Source organism: Dermochelys coriacea, chromosome 5, assembly GCF_009764565.3.
Source record: "Dermochelys coriacea isolate rDerCor1 chromosome 5, rDerCor1.pri.v4, whole genome shotgun sequence".
Taxonomy (NCBI): domain Eukaryota; kingdom Metazoa; phylum Chordata; order Testudines; family Dermochelyidae; genus Dermochelys; species Dermochelys coriacea.
This window is the reverse complement of record NC_050072.1, coordinates 105,212,226-105,235,372: the sequence shown is the minus strand read 5'-3', so window position 1 is coordinate 105,235,372 and position 23,147 is coordinate 105,212,226. Positions and strand designations below refer to the sequence as shown.

At 42.8% G+C, this 23,147-nt stretch overlaps 1 protein-coding gene across 3 annotated transcripts in view; it reads right to left on the bottom strand.

The window, feature by feature from the left end:
- Positions 1-23,147, bottom strand: part of UHRF2 (ubiquitin like with PHD and ring finger domains 2) — a 195,213-nt gene that overhangs the window by 116,103 nt on the left and 55,963 nt on the right. For all 3 annotated transcript variants that reach the window (XM_038401747.2, XM_038401749.2, XM_043514922.1), the window contains exon 4: positions 9,029-9,247. In XM_038401747.2, the coding sequence (XP_038257675.1) occupies positions 9,029-9,247 (219 nt within the window). The remainder of the gene's footprint in view (positions 1-9,028; positions 9,248-23,147) is intronic.

Here is a 23,147-nt window from a genome sequence, read left to right as displayed (position 1 = left end):
TTTGGCTTGGTTAAGGGTAAGGGCGAATACAGTACAGGAAAGGGCAAGAAGGATCTTGGGAAATGACTGGGGCATTGCTTTTGAGTGCACCCTTAAAATGCGCGCTTCTAGCCCCCAACGTGTTTGGAAGGCCCAGGCTACGCAGATGAGAGGGATAAAGAAGGGCGATGCCAGCTGAAGCTATTGTCCCTTCTTCTTGAGGAACTCTGGCAGGGCTGCCAAGGCCTTATGGTGGGGGCAGCTGGAAGAGCTTCCAAGAAGACTGTGGCATATGTATGCCCAATGAGCGAAGGGTGGCCTTGGTATCCTTCATGCCATGCAATCTGGTGTCTGTCTGCTCAGAGAGAAAGAAGGTCTTGGCTTGCGGTCTGCATGTCCTGCGAGAGGCCTGCTACCTGGAGCCAGGAGCTACACCTCATAACTAAGGCTCCGTGTTCGTCATGGAGTTCATGGATTCTGTGATTTTCCATGACTTCTGCAGCAGCCCCACGTGGCTGTCCCAGGAGTCACCTGAGCAGCTCGGGCAGCCCCCGGGGCAGTCACACTGGTTGCTGCTGGGGCAGTGTCAGGGCCTCCCAGCAGCAGCAGTAGGAGTTGGGGAGGGGAGGGCCTGAGGGCCTCTGCTTACCTGGGAGGGCTCCTCTACCTCAGCTCCCCTAGCTCCACATGCTGCCTCTGCCGGCAACTGGGCACCACCCCTGCAGCTCCCATTGGCCAAGGTTTCCAGCCAATGGGAGCTGCAGAACCAAGGCTCGGGGTGGGGTGGAGCAGAGGCAGCACGTGGAGCTAGGGCCACTGCTTTCCAGGAGCTGGGTAAGGAGCCTGCCCAACCCCCACCCACCCCAGTGCCCCCCCTCTGGGCCACTACACTCCCCTCCCCAGCACCTGTGGCACCCTGAGCACCCCCCCCCCCAGTTTTAGTCAGGGGTATTATTAGTAAAAGTCATGGACAGGTCATGGGCCTTAAATTTTTGTTTACTGCCCGTGACCCGTCCATGACTTTTACTAAAAATACCTGTGATTAAAATGTAATCTTACTCATGACCACAGAAGACGCGACTACCCAAGCCACATAGTCCACCTCATCCCAGGCCATTTGCAGAGGACACCTGGCTGCCGCTGTGCCTTCCTCCACCAAGGTGCTGAATTTCTGGGCTAATCCCTGTGGGAAAGACTCCAGGAACTTGCATAGCTGAAATTGTACCTGCCCAAGAGGGCTTGGTGGTTTGTCACCTGGAATTGCAGGTTGGCAGTCAAATAAATCTTTCTCCCAAAGAGATGCAGTCTTTTGGCCTCTTTATTCTTGGGGGTACAGGAGGAATGGAGTTGCTTATCTTTTTCACTGGTCGCAGAGACAACCAACGAGCCCAGGAGAGAGTGGGTGTACAGATACTCTTACCCTTTGGCCAGGACAAGCATTTTTTCCTCTGTCCTGTTAGAAGTGGGAGGGATGGACAAGAGGGTGTGCCATAGGCTTTGGCGAACTTTAAGACCCCTTCGTGGGCTGGCAGAACAACGCGGGCAGGGGTGGAAACTGAGAGGAGACCGTCTGCTCTGCCATTTCCTCCACTTCCAAGCCCAGATTTTCTGCCACTCTTTGGAGCAGAACCTGATGTTCCCTGAAGTCATCTGGTGGTCTGGCTCTTGAAAGACCGCGACTGCCTTGTCCAGGGACAAGGATGACTGGGTTACCGAAGGAGGTTCCAGAGCTTCGTTCACCACCACAGAGGGGAGATTGGGGGGGGGGGTACTGCTTCCTCTATTCCAGCTTCCGAGCTATCTGCACGCACTGAGCCCAGTGCTGTTAATGCACCTGATGCTGCCTGCTGTTGCTCTGAGGCAGCAGCCAATTGCTGGGAAGGGGGCATTGCCACAACTGTCATTCACCATGAACCCCAATAAGGCCACTGGCTTTGATGCCACTGCTGCACCAATGTGGACAGTCAATGTGGTGTCAGGGCTCCAATCGCGCTGGTGGGACTTGGGCAAGTGGCTAAACCAGCCCTCTGTGCTGGAGGAGGTCCCTTCCAGTGACCACAAAGGAGCCATCGATGACTGGGTGTGCCTGCTAACGGTTGCCCTCGGAAACAGTGATCGGAGCAGGATGAGCAGCGTTGGTACTGAGGCGAATAGTACTGGTGCCCGGGAGTCCGGAGTCTGGATGGGTATTGTTCTCATGTGGTAAGCAATGGGGCTCTTCGACAGGAAGCCGACCAGTAGGAGGGCGAGCGGTGCTGGTAATATGGAGACCAGACGTTGATCTCCAGGTGAATCGCCTGAGTGGTGGTTACCACGATTGCAGTGCCAGTGACCGGGAGTGAGCCCCAAAGGATGAGGGCTGTGGATTTGGGGATTTGCGTCACTTGGGTGGGGGAGTGCCACCTTTTTCATCTGAGGATTGTCAACTATCTGCCCCAGGAGTCATGGCAGCTGGCTTGCCCTCCTGCGGATCCTTTGCAGCATCCTGCTGCCTCAAGGGCACCGGTGGAGGCCTCTGCTCTCTCTGCGCCGGGGAGGCCTGGGAAGGTTCCGGCAAGGGTTTGGGTCCCATACCACACCCTTGAGTCGGTGACTGACCTTTTGAGGGGCTCAGAGCCCCAATAGGATAGGCTCGCATTCACAGCTCCAGAGTGGCTGAGCGGGCTGAACTAGGTCCCTTGCCCGAAGACCCTTGGGCCTTTTTGCCCAGTGCTGGGGAGCTGTGCTTCTGCACCTTCTTCTTAGGCACCAGAGATGTTGATTGGTGCCAGGCAGCGCTCAGTGCTGGTGGTGCACGACGCACCGATGCTGGGGTACTCGCTGATTCTTGGTGGGAGGGCTCAAATGCTGGGTTAAGGGCCGACTCCATTAGAAGGGCTCAGAGTTCAATATCCTGCTCCTTCTGGGTTTGTGGCCGAAAGTTTTTACAAACTCTTCTTTTCGGTGGGTGATTCGTCCAAGCACTTGAGACAACTGCTATGGAGATCGCTAACAGGCACTGGCCTATTACAGTCGGTGCAGCGCTTGAACTCAGGGGACCGGGTCATGCCCCACCTGGGGCAAAGTCTCACTGGGGACTCTAACTACGACAATAACTATCAAGAACAATTAAAATTATGTACAAAGCTCTAAGGCTGAATGGCTCTTAACTAGGTGAGAAAATCGCAAGGCAAGGAAGAGAGGCGCTCCAACTAACCACCACAGGTGATAAAAAGGAACCGAGAGGGCACAGGGCCAGCAGAGCTTGATATACCACGGCATGCATGCGGCACTCCAGAGGACACCACAGCCAACCCTACAGATACCACTAAGGCAAAAGTCTCCAACGACCATGCGCATGGACGCGCACATACCTAGAATGGAATAGACATGAACAAGCACTCGAAGAAGGGGGATTTCCCCAGAGATGACTGGGTATGGGTCATCCTTCTCTGAGGTCTATGATTTTTTCCAAAAAGAAAATCAAATTGCCTGGGCAGATATAGAGGTTGCCTAAAGTATTATTGGCAGTACTGGGTGTGTGGCAGTATTTGCTGTCATCTCTTGGGTTCAGGGGCATTTACACCTAAGGATTAGACAGTTGCCTGGGAAACTTATTTTTATCAAAGACAAAAAAAAAAACCATGAAAAGGAGGTCCTCTATAGTCTGTTTTATGTCGGGTACTATATCAGAATTATATACAACTTTTTTCATTATAACAACACAGGCCATAATACTGGAGGAACAATCCAATGCAGACCAAATGGCCCTCTACCATTAAGCCTTGAAGTTTTCCACTGCGTCTTCAGGAAGTTTCTCTGGTTATTTTGACAAAGCTTCCCAGCACTTGCAGATTAGCTATAAAATCTGAAGACACAAAGTGGAATACATTTTTCTGCCCAACGTGTCCAGTCATTTGGGCTCTCTTTGGGGACAGACTTGTTTCTCCCTTGCCTCAATCTCGTGTTGGCAACCATAACCACCAGGGACTTCAAACCCAAATGAGAATAAAAACATACTAATCCACGTGCAAGGATATGGGAGTGCTTGTCTGTGTGAGCGAACAAAGCTGGTGTGTTCAACAGGACCTTTTCTGGTTCCAAAAGGATCTCACTAATTAAAAGGGCTACCCCTCCTGGGATTGCCCCCTGAAGGCTATCCAGTAGCTTATAGGTATTCTTGTGCAGTAGCTCAGCTTATCACCAAGGTCCAGCGACTTTTTGAATGAGGTGAAGACTACAACCTGGCAGATTGAGGGACTCCCCAGGGATTACACAGAGGCCAACAGAGAAGGGAGTAGGGCATAGGGAGACAAAAGGTGTCAGGCCATGCTGATCTGTTCTTACAATATGATCAGTACTAATCACAGTAGTGACAGTCCCCCTCCAGAAGTAATCTGGATGACTTACTGGACCTAGTGCACATATCTGGGGATGGTGAGGAGCTGGACAGCCTTCATCTTGAAGGGGGCCTCGGAATATTGAGTCAGCCTAAGTGGTGCGCAACCTGGTGGAGCTACTGGATGATCTGATTTGTCTCGCACCCAGCAGGATAGCGACAAGTCAATACTGACGACGCACAGTGATCTGTGCCCAAACAGTCCATGCCCCACGTGATAGGCAGTGCTTGAAGCGTAGAAAGTGCTGCGTACCCTTGGTGCATAGCACCACCAACTCAGAAGGAATAAAAACAGAACAAAAAATAAATTTTAAAGGAAAACTTAAGTACAGGGTAGTAACTGCCAACTGTTTACAGAGCAATAGATGCTGATTAGGTGACTGTCCAAAAAGGGCAGAGGAAAATGCTACAGGGCATTCTGACTCAGACTGTGGGTGGTAAGAAGGAACTGAAGGGGATCAGGATAGCAGCACCCTTACATGGTCTCAGGAGGGACCACAAAGATATTAAAGATCCTGATGGTTTTATATCTTCAAAATGACAGCCCTATTTGAACTCTAAATACTTGTTTATTTCCATACTATCAAAATATTGTAGGGCTGTCAATCGTAGTTAACTCACGCAATTAACTCAAAAAAATTAATGGCGATTAAACGCACTTCTAACCATAGAATACCAATTGAAATTTAATAAATATTTTTGGATGTTTTTCTACATTTTCAATATTGATTTCAATTACAGAATACAAAATGCACAGTGCTCACTTTATATTATTTTTATTACAAATATATGCACTGTAAAAATGATAAAACAGTAGTTTTCAATTCACCTCATAAAAGTACTGAAGTGCAATCTCTATCGTGAAAGTGTAACTTACAAATGCAGATTTTTTTGGTTACATAACTGCATTCAAAAACAACACAGTGTAAATCTTTATAGCCTACAAGTCCACTCAGTCCTACTTCTTATTCTGCCAATCGCTAAGACAAACAAGTTTGTTTACATTAACAGGAGATACTGCTGCCTGCTTCTTTTCTACAATGTCACCTGAAAGTGAGAACAGGCGTTTGCATGGCACTTTTGTAGTCAGCACTGCAAGGTATTTACATGTCAGATATGCTAAACATTCGTATGCTTTGGCCACCATTCCAAAGGACTTGCTTCCATGCTGATGATGCTCGTTAAAAAAAATGCGTCAATTAAATTTGTGACTATACTCCTTCGGGGGAGAATTGTACGTCTCCTGCTCTGTTTTACATGTATTCTGCATATAATTTCATGTTAGCTTAGCAGTCTTGGATGATGACCCAGCACATTTTTGTTTTAACACTTTCACAGCAGATTTGACAAAATGCAAAAGGTACCGATGTGAGAGCTCTAAAAATAGCTACAGCACTCAACCCAAGGTTTAAGAATCTAAAGTGCCGTCCAAAAATCTGAGAGGGACAAGGTGTGCAGCATGCTTTGAGAAGTCTTAAAAGAGCAACACACTGATGGGGAAATCTCAGAACCCAAACCACCAAAAAAGAAAATTGACAATTACAATTTGATTGACAATTACTATGCACTTTTAGATCGAATCCAAGCACTTGTTGTCAGGAATGTTCTGTTAGAAATTAAAGAAATGAAGGAGTAAAGAAAATGCCATTAATTCAGTTACCTGTCTAATGTAAGATAGTTCTCGAAAAGCACTTCCAAAAGCACATCACACTTAGCTTTCAAGATGGTAGCTAAGTAAAGATTTCCTAAAGAATCTTAATATATAAGCGAGAAGAAGTTGTGCTTCCCTCAAAATATTCAAAACAGAAAAGAGTAAGAAGAACTAAATTAATTTTATGGAATACTGTTACAAATACGAATTGGCAATGATACAACGTAAATCCCCAAAGAAGGGTAACTTGGAGATGGAAACAAACACTTGAAATATTGGGAAAAAACACCACAAATCAAAAGCAAACAAACAAAAAGCCCACAAATACATCTCATATTTATTATACAAGGACTGTCACTCACTGAAATTAGGTATTGTATTAAGCACAGAATCAATCCTTGTTTGGAGAAGTGTCTAGAAGAATAATACCCACTAAACAATTCAGTAAATAATAGGGATTGAGAGTAAGTAGCCCACTTGTTTTCTTAGAGATATGGCCATTTTAATAGTCTTATGGAATTCCTGAAGAGTGGGTCTGGGTCTATGGAATAAATGGATATGGAGATCATGTGGGGGAAGATTGTAAAGACATTCAGCCCCTGGAAATTATCACAACCACCAAGCTGGAAGCAGGCTGCTGAATAAGGCATTCTGTAGAAGAATAACTTCTGCTTTAAATGCCACCTGAAGAAGTCATTAAGCAAGTGATTGTTCACTCTGTTAAAGAGGGAATATTAGCTGGGTTTATAAAGTCATAGGACTAGTTATTTTACTCTATTGATCATGTGTTGCTGTGGCATGGTCTAAAAATCCTATGGGGACTGTTTCTAGAAAAAAAAAAAAAAAAAAAAAAGTTTCCACGCTCTGCTCAACCAACTCACCACAGACCTTAACTGCATGACAGCTGGGTGTGGATACAAGAAATCCTCTGGATTGCTGTAGGAGGATTCGCCTTTCCTCATAAAACTGAGGCCTCATCCTACTCCTGTGGATGGCAAAACAAGCAGAACTGCTCTATTCAGGGCTGAAAATATGGAAGAACAATTAGTGCATTTTTTGGCCTTGTACTTGCTCTCTACTCTTTCTGTCATCTTACTGCTGGAAATAATGTGGGGAAGAGACAGAAGTCCTGCTTCAAAGACGACTGCTAAATTAACAGCTTGTCTACACAGCAAGGCAAAACATGCCAGAGGGATGTGATCCGAGGAGGCTTGCATCAACAACTTCTCTGGCAGGAAGAATTTCAGTTTCATCTCTCTCACCTTCTGGGTAAACTTGGAAAAGGAATAAACACAAAATGTGTTCTTCCACGAGGCAAATGAAACACTAAGAGTGCCCATCATTTATAGGTATAGTGGAGTCACACAAGTAACAGGTCTTGTAGATTGGTAACTCAGCCTCTGCTATGATCCTAGAACCCTTATACAGAGGGCTGTCGAAGCTGAATGATACTTAATTGACCTAAACTACTATTTTTAAAAAATATATATGCCAACATGCAAAAGGAAATTTAGTTTATGAACTAAAAACTAACTAATCAACTAGTCCTAAAATCTAAAGTGAAAGGCACAGTGTGCAAGAAAAGTGGATACTGCCAAGGACTGCAAATTGCAGCAATGGGTAGTAAGAAGGACCTATGGGGTTGCTGGGACTACTCCGCTCTTTATGTCCTCGGTGGAGGGCATGAGACCATCCAGGGCACTGGTGCTGCCCTAATGAATGCTGCTACTCAAAAATAATCAGATCGCACACACACATGTAATCTATGTGCACCAAAAGCAGAATCTATGTGGACAAATCACTTGAAGCACTATAATTGAGAACTATACAGAGAATATAGTTAGCATCAAACTAGATTTTGGCCATGAACACAAATCAGATTTCCGCCCATTAAGTTAGTTCAGCAGAAGATACTGAAGGTAATAACCTTCTATCTCCTAATAAAATGGACAAAAAGAAAGTTATTTGACTATCTTGGTTAGCATATCCAAAAAGGGAAGAATTTGAAACAGATAATACTTCAAATTTAAGATCAAGGATGTTTACATTAAATAGGCATACTATGAAGGATTATTGAAACAGAGAAATTTCTATATCCAGGTTAAAATATGTAACTTTGATTCATATGAAGAGTCCTGTGTTGAGAAAAATGTTCTAAATGTATTCCAAAGGCTTTACATCCTTCATTGCTAAAACCTGAAGCAGACCTGTTAGCAAAAATACTCTAGGGTGAAGGAAAGGATGCTTGTCTGCCCAAAATTCACCATGAAGTCAACACAGAACTCAGATATCCTCAATTATAGCACTAAGAGAAAATGACAAAGGTGGAAAAAGGCAATCTCATTGCTTACCTCAAAAATCTGTACTACAGACTTGTTGAAGTAAATTCAGCCTCTGAAGAGCTATCCTCAAGCACCTTGTACAAGATTCAGTGAAATAGCTGAATTTGGCTATACAGAAATCTCAAAGAATTTGTTTTCTTCCATTCCACTATTAACCTATGAACCATCTGGCTCTGAACATTCTACTAGCAGACTGAGAAGTCTGTCCAGATTGCCCAAGATAACTGTCACCCATTAGGATCTGGAAATTCCCAAAGGGCCTGAACAAAAACAAAAAAAATCCACTGAAAATAGATGCTTCAGCCTTGGTAGTATTGAAGGAAAACATGTTACTAGTCTGATCCAATGGGATCACAGATAACAGATCACGCAATAAGATTAGCCTTGGCAATTCAATCAACCAACCAATAGGGAAAAAAAAAAAACCCACAAACAAAAAAAAACTGGCGGGGGGGGCAGGAGAGAAGACAACCACATTCTAAATGCATTGATCCTAAAAAGTTTCCATCTGCTAAAAAATTCAAGTAATTCCAGAATCCAGACAGATACAGAGGTAGAATGGAATGTTAAATTTTTAATCTAATGAAATGTAATGTAATGACCAAAACTGAAAGCTCTGATTTCTTATTTTTTTTCCTGCATACTGCATGCTTTCAAAACTGGTCAATATAATCTTACCCCAGAAGAATTTTGGCATGAACTTCTTTGTTAGTCCTTGAGATTTCCCTCAGAGAGGTAATTTCTGCATCAAACCAGAATCCTCTCTCTTCTGGAGTCTCTACATTGTAGTTAACCATCACCATATCACCCACATTGAGTTCACTCCACTTCAAAATGGTTCTTGCTCGTGGTCGAAGATTATTGGCACCCATTTCTACTATACCATTCTCTGGATACCTTGGGGGGGAAAAAAGTTACAAATTAGTACTTCCACTATTATATGAAATGAATCAAAGGGTAAAATTTTAAAAAGTGCCTCAACTGACTTAAGAGCCTGAGCTCCATTTTCAAAAAAGTGTTTTGGATTCCTAAATTACTTTTGAAAATAGGATTTCTGTTATTTTGACATTTTTGCCTGTTCTCTGACTACGATCCTGGCCATCTTGGATTTGAAAAACAGTTTTAATCAAAACCACATGAAGAATCATGTTTATGTAAGGTTTTTTCTAGAAAGATGCTAAAAAAAATTTCAAATCTGAGTATTAACCTGTCCCAGTCTTCCTCCTACTAGGGTCAATAGCAAAATTCCCAAACATTCCCACAGTGAAAAGAAACAAAGATTAGAAATGGGATTTTCAAGATACTAGTCTAACTCTACCTCCATTAAAGTTAATGGCAAAATTCCCCTAGACTTCAATGGCAACACCATTTTTGAAAATCCAACCCTATGTGTACAGCATTTACCAACAAAAGTATGCAAGATGAAGATAGCATAGGAAAAAAAGTATACATTTGTTCATCAAACAGTAAGTAGACAAATTCCAGAGACAAGCAAATAAACACCCCTAATCACAGAAAGACTGTTTCTCGGACTCCCTATCACATAAAATGGCTGATAGTTTTAAAATGTTTCTCCTTTTATTTTAGTGATTAGCACTTTAGTAAATGATAAAATCTAAAAAACTAAACAGTACCATATTTAAGGATTTGTCTCACCAACATTGTAGTAAAGATTGCAATATTGTAAAATAGGCTTCCTGAAGAATTAAAGATCTATTAAATCACAGAGTTTTTAATTTTTTAATAAAACCCCGTTATTTTTTTTTAAGTTATTTTAAGGAGACACGTGAATTGCTAGGTTTTTACAAGCAATCAATCTCATTTTCCTCTAAGTGGTGGGGCATATTATTCCAGCACAGACATACAACACACTAGAATTGTACTGTAAATACTTCTAATGAGCTATATTCCTTTAAATTGGGCAATACCTATTTAGCAGGAGTAATGTAGTGATATCTATTTGAAAGATAGCTACAGTAAAATGCCATGAGCATAGAGTGTGCTCAGGCTTTGGAGGAGCCAACTACTTAGTATAAGAATATACTCTCCTTAAATCCTCTGTATAGATCCATTCTTGCACAGAACTCTGGGCAGAAGAGAAACCTGGGGGGAGGAGAGAAGCATGCGGCAGCCCTTCTGACCACAGCAGTAAAAATGCATCCATCAGCAAACCTAGGGTGTTGTGTAATCCCTTGTTGAAAACAACTCCACTTGGGGAGCTGCCCAGAACTGAAAAATGGATGTTCCCATGTCTGAGTGACAGGACCATTTACGATGATTGAAAAACAACCTGTTCAGGTGATCTGCCAGGGTATTTTGAACCCCCAGGCCATGGGTCACTTTCAGAAATATACAAACAGGATTGCTTCCCAACAGAGCAGTGAAGACCAGGCTTCTCCCTGCTTGTTTACATAAAACACAGCAATCATATTGTCGATCAACACCAATACATCATTTGCCTGATATGAGAAAGGAACTCCATGAATGCTAAACAGATGGCCCACAGCTCCCTGATGTTTGTGTGTGATGACCGAGATCTTGGGGTGACAGGAGACCCTGTGTCTGCAAGGGTCCCAGATGAGCCCCCAACCCCATGTCTGAGGCATCTGTGACTAAGGCAAGAGTGCTGAGGTGGGGCAAAAGTAACTCCCTATACACTGAGCAGATGTGTCCACCCATCTAGAGAAGGTAAGATGTGACTCGATATGTGCACTAACATGTCTATGTGGTTCTTTCTTGGAGAATATACCTCTGCCACCCAGTCCTGATGGAGTCTCAGGCACAGTCTGGTGTACTGGACCACATAAGTGCACACTGCCATGTGCCCCATCCGCTTAAACAGCTTCTCACCATGGTGAGAGGATAAGCCTTCAAGTCAGGAATAAGGCTTTGAATTGCACAAAATCTTGTCTAAAGCCATAAAGCCCTGGCATCTGTCAAATCCAGGTCCACACCAATAAATTCTATTTTCTACACTGGAGACAAGATTGACTTGTCTGATTTGATCAGGAGGTGGTGTCAAAGGTGGATCAGATTATGTGAATGCTGACCACCACCAGCGACACAACCTCCAGAGGAATGCTACCACCACCACAACTCTTCACTATTTTTGGAGTTGGAGGCAGGGAAGATGGGGTCAGCCAGAGGACTCTGGTAGGCTGTAAGACACACTCATTTAATCAGTAGAGCTATTCAAGCTGCAGATGTCAAAATGTCCACTAGTTTGAGAGATTTTTTCTGGACTTCCTCTGGTTGGATATCTAGGGCCACAGCCATTCTCCTCAACTCCTCCTAATGAGTCTTAAAATTGTCCCGAGGTGAAGAAATAGGTTCATCTAGGGATGAGGAAGAGGGTGCTAACAGTACTAGGAGCAGTACTGGCTGATCGTGTGAGAGACCCTGACTCTGCTTGGTACCGATGCTATGGTGGTTGCAGAGACAATGCTTCTGACTCCCAGTAGATGGAGTTGGCTGAGATGGTTGTGGGGATGCTCTTGTTCGGTGGGGGAGCCCATGGATTCCAAAAGGGCCACTGGCACAGTCCAAGTCCCCAGCTATGCATAGCCCAACAATCCCTCCCTACTGGTACTGAGGCAGAAATCAGGGTGGGCATTCCTCCTGATGGGACTGGCTAGGTTGGAATACATAGGAATCCACTTCAGAGTGTGATGAGTAAGAACTTTATTCCTAAAAGGAAAGGAGTACTTGTGGCACCTTAGAGACTAACAAATTTATTTGAGCACAAGCTTTCGTGAGCTACAGCTCACTTCATCGGATGCAGCCGATGAAGTGAGCTGTAGCTCACGAAAGCTTGTGCTCAAATAAATTTGTTAGTCTCTAAGGTGCCACAAGTACTCCTTTCCTTTTTGCAAATACAGACTAACACGGCTGCTACTCTGAAACTTTATTCCTGAGACCCAGGTGGTACTGTACACATTGGTACCAGTAAAGGCGGCAGTCTCTGAAGAAAGATGAGCCAGAGAGATCATCTGTGGCTTTCCCTAAGATGGTCTCGACCTATCTGGCACCCTGATAGCCACATCCGATGGAGCTACTTAGTACAGAGGTGATGGCGCAGGAGACATACCTCAGGCGCCAGTGCCAAGAGTCTCTAGAACCCCTGGTAATGGTGACAACCTCAATTCTCTTGCAGCCTCAAACGCCTCAGGAGTAGAAGGTACTGGGAACATATTCTACAGTACTGTGGCAGGAGGAGATGCTTCGGGAGCCAGTCTCAGCAGGCCCACGCTGGGCTCTGGGAATGTGCACTTTTGGGAATGCTTCCTCCTTGAAGATTGCAGTAGCGTGCTACTGACTAATGCTAAGTTGGTCAGTATTTGGACCAAGATAGAGGGCTCAGATGGAGGCTGTAGCAACAACTCAATCAACAGATTTTTTAATCTGATTGCCTTGTCTCCTCCTTCCCCCCCTTACAAATACCACACTTGTCACTTACATGAGCCTCCCTAAGCTCTTAAGGCAGCTGCGGTGAGGGTCACTATTAAGCATTGCCATGCCACAAGAGTGACAGCATTTGAAATGCAGAGACCACAACATATATCTGATACTGGGGCTAGTACCCAAACTGGATAGCAGAACCACATAAAACAAAAACCACCACAACCACCAATTATTTTTAAACTAAACTAAACTATACACACGTACTATTTACACGCAACAAGTAAAGACCTGCAGAAGCAAGGACCAGGAGCTCCAACAACCATCACGGGCGGTAGGAAGGAACTGAGGGGGCACCTCTGCCTTTTATGCCTGCATAGTGTGTGCAAGACAGCAGATGGTGTTTGGGCTGCCCCAATGGGTATTGTTAAGGGTAAAAATTCTCTAACAACTGTGCACTAGAGCACACAAACACCTACAGTGGAATGGACATGTGAAATCAATCCATTTTTCATGTGTTCAAGGTAGATTAACTCGTTTGTTGTGTAGGCAAGAGTTGGGATAAAATTAAACAAGACCAGTGATGCGTACTGCAGAAGAATAAGGTTATTTCCATTTGCCACCTCCCAAATTATGCAACTTTTTAGCAGTGGATTGCTCTAGTTTTATAAAAGGTGGGTCTATTAAATAGATCTGCCTCCGATAGGGCCAAAAAAATTTCAGTTGCATTGAGGTTTACAATCCCAAAGGCCTGCTTCTGAAAATACTAACAGGCATAGGGCTAATTATTGAGAATAATAATAATAATTTGTACTTCTATAGTAAAGTCTTACTTCTAATATGAAGAATGATGGAGTTCTACCAACCAGTAAGTTCCCTATCCTATCCCTCAAAAATCTCCTTCCCCAGAAAAACAAAACAACAAAACAGAAGAGGTAGGAAGAGCAAGGATAAAACAAATCACACCCATTTCAGGTTTAGATCAGACCTCAGACTGTATGCCTACTTTTATCTGGCTTTACTTTAAAAAAAATTCAGCTTATTTATACACCTCTAAACACAAGACTATAAAATTTAGACCTCAATTACTGTGGTAAAAGATGCCACTATAGTGTTAGGAAAAGAAAAAAAATTGTAGGGCAGTGTAAATGAGCAGATATACAAAGGAACAAAAGAAAATCTTTTGAGAACACCGAAACTAAGAAAACATTACAAAATTTTCTCAATTATTTTCACTAAAGAAAGTAGGCTAACAGAATCCTAATACTAGAACTATTCATAGACTCAAATGAGACTAGTAAAAGATTTTCTTCTTTATTGCCTTTCTTCTTTTTAAAGCTACTGTCATAACCTACAAGAGAAAACAGAAGTTGTGTGCTCTTCAGCAGATTTCCTGCCTATATAATACATACTCCTGAGAGCATTCTGCACCAAAAAATTAAAAATTCTGCACATAATATTTTCAATTTTTTCAAATTTTATTTGTCAAATAAATGTGGAGGCTCCAGCATGGCATTTGGGTGCACAGGCAACTGGCTGCTCAGAGGTGGGAGATTACTGGGTCTGGGGGGCTCAGTGGTGGGGTCCAGATGCTGGGAGAGTGGGGCTCAGTGGGGTGGGGATCCAGGTGCAGCTGGTTGATGCTGTGGACAATGGGGATCCAGGTGCAGGTGGTTTGTTGGGGTGGTCCAGGAGCAGCAGGAGTGGGGCTCACCAGGGGGTTCTGGGTGTGGAGGGGTGAGGTTCAGTCAGTGCAGCGCTTCCTATAGCCGGGGGAGAAATCTGGGGGTGGGTCTGACACAACCCCAGGTGCTATGCAGGAAAAGAGGAAGTCCCGCCCTCCCCAGCCCAGCCAGGACTAAGCTGAGCCCGGTGAAGGGTGGTAGTCACCAGCTTGGTCTTCTCCACACCCACCACCCACCCCACAGCGATTTACATCTCTGCCAGCTGCCTTGGCCACCCAAACATACTACTGGGGAGGGTTGCATGACCGCTCTTGTGGCTTCCCTTTACTTCCCAATCAGAAAGTCATTTTTCTGCAGGGAAGCAAAGAAATCTGCTGGGGACAAATTCTGTGCATACACAGTGGCGCAGAATTCCCCCATAAGTAAATAAACTGACAGTGGGCTAAATTCTGCTCTTAGAGTACATTCACACTGGAATTAAACACCGGTGGCTGGCTGTGTCAGCTGACTCAGGCTTATAGGGCTCAAGATACAAGGCTGTTTAATTGCAGTGTAGATGTTTGGTCTTGAGCTCCAGCCTGAGCCATGGGACTACACGAGCGGAGAAGAGTCCCAGAGCCCAGCGCCAGCCCAAGTCTGAACTATAGTTAAAAAGCCTTGTAGACTGAGCCCCTCCCCCCCACACACACACCCAAATCAGCTGATATGGGCTGGTTGTGGATGTTTAATTTCAGTGTAGACATACCCTTAGTTGTACCACTAAGTTTGGTTTACCCCAGTTGTAGAAAATCTGATATAGTAACCTCAAGCTACAAAAGTTCTTTAGAAATTATATTCACAAAAGGCTCCAGTATGTTTTTTTTTTAAGTCATAAACTTAGCATACATTTAAAAAGGAGAAAGACAGAAAAAGGTATAATAAGGATCCAACATTCAATAGATATTGCACAAAAGAAAGAAACCTTTTCTTTTTTAGCTGTATCCTTACTGAACCTATTTCTAATTTTAAATCTTAATACTAACATAGCAAAATTCTCATGTGGTCTCACATTTCTATGGAAACCTTTCTTAGCAATCAGTTGCCCATGGGGCTTTGGAGCGGAGCCCGGAGCAGCTCTGGAGCTGCAGGTTTTGCCTGGAGCTGGAGTGGAGCCGGACCACAGCCCCAAAGCCCTGGTTGCCCATAAAGAAAGTTTCCAGTCTTCCTTGGCCACAGGCAGTATTTGAGCATTCCTAGCATGTGATACAGAGAAATGTATTAACCCTATGTCACTATACAAAATTTTTTTTCCTGGTACCTAGGAATTCCAGAACATCCTTTAATCCTTTTCCCATCCACCATCAGAAGCTGCTGTAACAGAAGAGATAAGACTCTAAATTCACATACTGGAACCAAAACAGGAGTTCAGGACTATTTTTTTTTTTTTTGCTACAACGATATATAATATCAGTTCTAAGATTCAAGTCGTTAGAACTCCTATTTAATTTTCCCCATATTTGTAATTTAAACAAAACCCAAGCTCATTACAATTTAAAAAAAAAGTTTTTAAATACACAATCAGAAATGGTGAATGAGTAACACACCTAACTGAATAATAACATTACAGCATATCTTCAAAAATTAAAGATCTTTGCAACTTGTAAATTAAGGGTGTATTCTACAGTATCTTACCACAGACCTCACTGACATTTTTCTTAATCGTTTCCTTTTTAAAAATACAATGTTAAATGTACTATTACTTCACATTAACACTACCAAAGTGGAAAGGAATTTTGGTTCTTGGTCTGTCAGCCATTATGTGAATTTGGACTTACAAGTATCTTTTTCACCAACCACAGGTAGAGCCATAACCCCCCACAAACCCAACCCTTTGGATCTGTTCCTCTTTACCAGTTCAGCCATTCACCATTATGGTAATCTAAAACAAGGTTTCAGACCCAAAACTGGGTCAACAGAATGTTTCAAAGAATTACGTGGCAGCTCCTGTAGGTCCTGTCCCACAGGGCTGGCTGGGCTCGCTTCCCTGCTCCAGGCACTGCAACCTCTGGTGTCCCAGCGCCAATTAGGTTTGGCCCAGCTGTCATGACGACAGGAGTCCAGGTAAGCCAAATTTGAGTGGCACTGTACTCCATGAGCCAGGTCAAAACTCCACTCAGATAAACTTGATCCAGTCGGGGGCGGGGGGCAGGGCCAAACCTGACTTGCACTGCAACCCCCAAGGTTGCAATGCCCGGAGCAGAGACCCAAGTCCAGCCAGGCCAACAGCATAAGAGCTGCAACTGTGGGGTGAATGCCAGGCAGCAACCAACTCCCCTCCCTCCACCAGTAGGTAGAGCCCAACCAAAACAACCCTAGGGTCTGCACCCCAAACTGTTTACTGGGTCACGACAGGCCATAAACATTTACAAATGGATCCTGAGCCCAAAAAGGTTTAGAATCACTTATCTAAAAGACATAGCTGACTCTTCCTTCTCTTTAGAGGCTTCTGCAAAGTCATGCTTCCCTCACCCCTCAACAAATTGGGCAAGAAAGAGGAGAAGAAAAAAAATTTCATTTCATTCAAACAGGAGGATTTGGTAAAAAATCTAATTCATTTTTCTCTAAATAATGCAGAATGTGGGCTCCTAGGGCTCGTCTATCCCACTTTGAAAGGGAGCAAATCAAAGTGCACTATGGAACATTTACTGAGTGGTGGCAGCAGGGTGTCCCCCCCATCCATCCCCCAACACACACACAGTGCACAGGAAGCTAGTGCAGGGTAGATTTACACCACAACTTGCCATGATCTAAATGTTCGTATAGACAAAGCCCTTAGTAACTGAACCCAAAAAAATGCTATTAACAGGAAAGTTCAAGCTGTACCATTGTATACAGGTACTGGAGTTCATAAGTAAGGCTGCAAGTCTGTCATGGAGGTCATGGAAATCACAGATTCCGTGACTTCCCGTAACCCCTGTGACTTCTGCAGCAGCGGCAGTTTGGGTGTGTGGGAAGGGGTTCAGGACTAGGGGCAGAAGGTTGGAGTGGGCAGGGGGGCACTTACCTCGGGGTGGGGGGCTCCCTGGCTCCCACTGGCAAGGCCCTGCAGCTCCTAGGCGGAGGGGACAGGGGACTCTGAGTTGCCCGCACTGGCAGCTCCCATTGGCTTCGGTTCCTGGCCAATCAGAGCTGTGCAGCTGGTGGTTGTGGCGGGAGCAGCACACGAAGCCCCTCGGCCCCACCTCTGCCGTCTAGGAGCTGCAGGGACACACAGTGCCGGGTAGAGAACCCCTGCCAGCCCTGCCAACCCTCCCCCTACCCAGCACCAATGGGGTCCCAGGCCATCTCCCCCACACCCCAAGGTCTGCAGAGAAGGCATACGGTCATTCCCTTGGACATGTCTGGCTCATGCCTCCCCCGCCCTTTTCTGACTGCCAAGATGACCAGTGCCAAGTAAAGACAATCATCACTCATACTGACCCAGATGTCTGTGGTTCCTAAATAGACATCTGAAGAAGTTTCATCAACCATGGATCCTTCTGGAGATTTCACTCACCAAAGCAATCTTACTAACAGATCTTTGCACAATTTGAGACATACTGCCTGGAACCTGAGTGATCTCACCTCCTTTATAAGGATTATTCCCAGAATCTAGATTTCTTAGTAAAACCAGAAACACATCAATTAAGTAAGTTTACAGAGGATTTGGGGAACACAGTCCCACTGTTATGTACAAAAGAAGTACATCTCTTCACTAAAGAGATCTAGGGGAAATTTCAAGATTACTTTGGTTTGGTTCCAAGTCCAATTTATCAGAAAGTGCAAGTCTCAGCTATGGAAACTTTGAGGTCTCACTAATCAAATTCCAACATACTGCTTCAGCTGTACATTTTCAGATTTCATAAGTAAGTTTCTCAAAGACATCTACCCCACTCACTATTAGGAAACCTCAACTTTGTATTGCCAATGCCCACTAACCCTCTTTCTGAGCCAATGGGAAAAGCATCCCTGTCAAGATGGTTTTCCTCTTAGCAGTCTCTTCAGCTAGAAGAGTGGGCAAACTTGGGACACTAATCAAAAAGCCCTTATCTACTATTTTCCTTGACAGGATAGTCTTTATGCCACTTCCTGCATTTGTTCCTAAGGGGAATACGGCTTTTCACTTGGATCAATCCTTTTCATAGATTCATAAATACTAAGGTCAGAAGGGACCATTCTGATCATCTAGTCCGACCTCCTGCACAACACAGGCCACAGAATCTCACCCACCCACTCCTATGAAAAACCTCACCTATGTCTGAACTATTGAAGTTCTCAAATCGTGGTTTAAAGACTTCAAGGAGCAGAGAATCCTCCCTCAAGTGACCCATGCCCCATGTTACAGAGGAAGGCGAAAAACCTCCAGGGCCTCTTCCAATCTGCCCTGGAGGAAAATTCCTTCCCGACCCCAAATATAGCAATCAGCTAAACCCTGAGCATATGGGCAAGATTCACCAGCCAGATACTTTTCCTTATACTCTGTCCCACAACCTAAAGAAACAGTTGCACGCTTGACATCCGATCAAGGTAGTATAATTTAGGGCTGTCAATTAAAATTAATTTTTTAATTTCACGATTAATCAATCACAATTAACTTCAGTTTTAATCGCACTGTTAAACAATAGAATACCATTTCTTTAAATATTCTTCCTACATTTTCATATATATTGATTTCAATTACAACATAGAACACAGTGTACACTGCTCACTTTATATTGTTTTTATTACTAATATTTGCACTGTAAAAAACAAAAAAACAGTATTTTTCAAGTCACCTCATCCAAGTGCTAGAGTGCATCTTTCTTGTGAAACTGCAATTTACAAATGTAGATTTTTTTTTTTTTTAAACTTTACTCAAAAATAAAATAAAAACTTTAGAGCCTACAAGTCCACTCAGTCCTACTTCTTGGTCAGCCAAATGCTAAGACAAACATGTTTGTTTACATTTATGTAAGATAATGCTGCCTGCTTCTTATTTATGGTGTCACCCGAGAGTGAAAACGGGTATTCACACAGCACTGTTGTATCCAAAGTTGCAAGATATTTATGCATCAAATATGCTAAACTCTCATAAGTCTGTTCATGCTTCAGCCACCATTCCACAGGACATGCTTCCATGTGGATGACACGCATAAAAAAAAAAGTTAATTAAATCTGTGGCTGAACCCTTTGGCGGGGGAATTGCATGTCTTCTGCTCTGTGGTTTTACCCGCATTCTGCCATATATTTCATGTTATAGCAGTCTTGGATGATGACCCAGCATATTTTTCTCGATTTAAGAATGCTTTCACTACGGACTTGACAAAACGCAAAAAAGGTACTAATGTGAGATTTCTAATGATAGCTACAGCACCTGACCCAAGGTTTAAGAATCTGAAGTACCTTCCAAAATCTGAAGAGGGATGAGGTGTGGAACATGTTGTCAGAAGTCTTAAGAGCAACACTGCGATGCAGAAACTACTGAACCTGAACCACCAAAAAAGAAAATGAAAATTTCTGTTGGTGGCATCTGACTCAGATGATGAAAATGAACATGCATCAGTCTGCACTGCTGTGGATCATTATAGAGCAGAATCAGTCATCAGCACGGAAGCACATCCTCTGGAATGGTGATCGAAGCCTACAAATGATTAGCATATCCAGCACATAAATACCGTGCAACACTGACTATAACAGTACCATGTGACTGTTCTCACTTTCAAGTGACACTGTAAATAAGAAGCAAGCAGCATTATCTCCCATAAATGTAAATAAACGTATCTGTCTTAGCATTTGGCTGACCAAGATGGAGGCCTGAGTGGATTTGTAGGCTCTAAAGTTTTTACTGTTTTATTTTTGAGTGCAATTTAAAAAAAAAAAAATCTATAATTTTAAATTGCAATTTAAGAAGAAAGATTGCACAACACTTGTATGAGGTGACTTGAAAAATACTATTCCTTTTGCTTATCTTTTTTAGAGTGCAAATATTCGTAATAAAAATATAAAGTAAGCATTGTACACTTTATTGTGTTTAACAATCAATATCTGAAAATGTAAAAAAAATCCAAAAATATTAATTATAAATTATAATACATTTAAATTGGTATTCTATTGTTTAACCGTGTGATTAATCGTGATTAACTCAAAACAAATTAACAGTGCCTAGCACAACAGGGTCCTGGTCCCTGACTAGAACTGCTAGACACTACAAACACACAAATAATGATAATGCTCATTTTATACTGGGGACAGAGTACACAGCTAATATTTTCCACCCAGAAAATATTTTGTCTACTGAAGACTCCCAGGGGCAGACAGGGCTCATTTGGCCAGGTGCAATGGCTACTTCAAGGGTAGAGCAGGATCATACAATAAAAACTGCCTTGCAGCTAACATAGTCTTAAGCCAACTTCCTTTACTTGGCTCACACAAGATAGTATTTTTAGCCTCATCTGGCACACTTTTTGAATAAAGGGCCTTCTAGTTTCAATTCTGTGTTCTGCAATAAATCCTTTAAAAAAAGAAAAAAAAGTGGGTTGGTGGATAAAATGTTGTTTTGGTTCTCATGTCTATTCTCCTCCCCCTCCCCTTCCCCAATTTTCTTGCAGGATTTTTATTAGTGCTTGCTCTTTCCCATCAGTACTAGACTAATGGAACAGTGGGTACCCACATAGGAGAAAGGTAAAATTAGTTTCCTTACCTGTAGTGTTCCCACTGTTCCATTAGAACCCACCCTGTGCTTATATATTTGTTGTTCTAAGCCTCAATGACTTGAAAGAGCACAGGAATAAACATTTCTGGTTTGATAGGAGGACATCTAGAGTGAGTAAGAGAAAGTGTTTTTAGTGAAGCACTTCAATTGTTAACCTTTTTATAAAATATATATATATGTGTCCCCGCTGGGAGAAATGTGGGAGCTGACAATCAATTGGGATGGGGGAAGATAAGAGGGATCTTGTGTCTACCTCAAAAGTATGAAAAGAAGGCTGAGAGACCAGGAGTACTGGCCTAACAGAACAGCTGATGCCCACTTAGAGAAAGTTATTGGCAAGATAAAACTAATTTTTAATGGTGTCTAATGGTGAGACTTTCACGTGCCTCAAAAGACTATCCACTGGGAGATGGATATAACTGTGCTAACTCCATTTATATTTCAAGGCAAGTTCAATTAGTTGGAAGATGCACCCTCTGATACAACACTGTCAGACTGTGTAATTTTTTTCCTACAAATTTCATTTGTTTGACTATTCTACTAAAAAGCACGGAGGCTGATATACAATTCTTGGAAAAATACTGAGTGCTGCTTTCTATTTCTTCTATAGGGATTTACTCTTGGATAGTGGTGGCATTTGCACAACATTTCAAAATTTGTCTTTAATAAAGGTCTTTGAGAGGGGGACATTTTTTGTTATGCATTTGTACAGTCCGCCTAGCACAACAGGAACCTAGTCCATACCTGGGCTACTAGGTGCTACCACAATGCAAATAAATAATAAAGATACATGTGGACACAATCTGTGGTTTGTCTAGATTCAGAAGAAGCTGTCATTTAAAGAGGAACAGAAATCTTACTAAACTCTCTAATTACTGTACAATGCTCTGTGTTTTTCCACACAGAAAAATAAGACCACATCATTTGATTAAAGTTGGACCTTGGTGGATTTGCACCTCTCATCCTGATTGCTAGCTAGCTGTTTTGTCTGCCAGGGGATAACTTTATATCTGAAGCTCTCACTACTAACTGAAAAATGCAGAGATCTTGCTCTCCAGACAGTGTCAGAACAACCGTTTTCTCAGAAGCTCACACTTTAAATATTTAGCAAGTTCATTCCAGTGAAAGTAGGTAATCATGACTTCCAGGCAATTTCAGACAGTTAAAAAAAAGAAAACAATGCAGTTATGATGATCACTAGCTAAGAATACAAACCTGCTGCAGATCATATTAAAGGAAGCCAAAAAAGTTGATTCTCTCCGCCTGCTAGAAATGCACAGCTAAATCTTAAGGTACAGACAGTAGAGGAACAGAATTGAAACTGTTTGTTGTATGTCTGCGCAAGTGACATCATGCATCCTATGTCTTCTAATTCCAGGGTTGTTTCACATCTCCAGTAATTCTCTGACTTATACGAATTGACAATAGCTGAGCGGATTAAACAAAATTTCCTTCCATTGGTCACAAAAGCCATTTCCACAAATTTTTTTATGCTTTTTCTTGTGCCACCATCTCTCCTTTAAACAACTCTGTTCTATCTTAAAAAGTCAAAAAGAAAAGGCGTACTTGTGTCACCTTAGAGACTAACAAATTTATTTGAGCATAAGCTTTCGTGAGCTACAGCTCACTTCATCGGATGCTCATGAAAGCTTATGCTCAAATAAATTTGTTAGTCTCTAAGGTGCCACAAGTACTCCTTTTCTTTTTGTGAATACACACTAACACGGCTGCTACTCTGAAACTTAAAAAGTCAGTCAGTCTTAAAACTGGATCTTTAAAATCACAGAATGATTCACTTGTCACATTATAGTGATATTTTAATTATATCTAGTGCTTTTAAGGTACTTTGCAGGATTTTCTTGCAACTTCTTAATTTTACTGATATTTTACTATTATATTGAGGAGGGAAATTGTATTTTACATATAAAGGATACATGACTTGTTTATATAGATGCATAATGTAAAAAACTAACTAGCAGTTGGTGCACAAAGACCAAACTTGTAT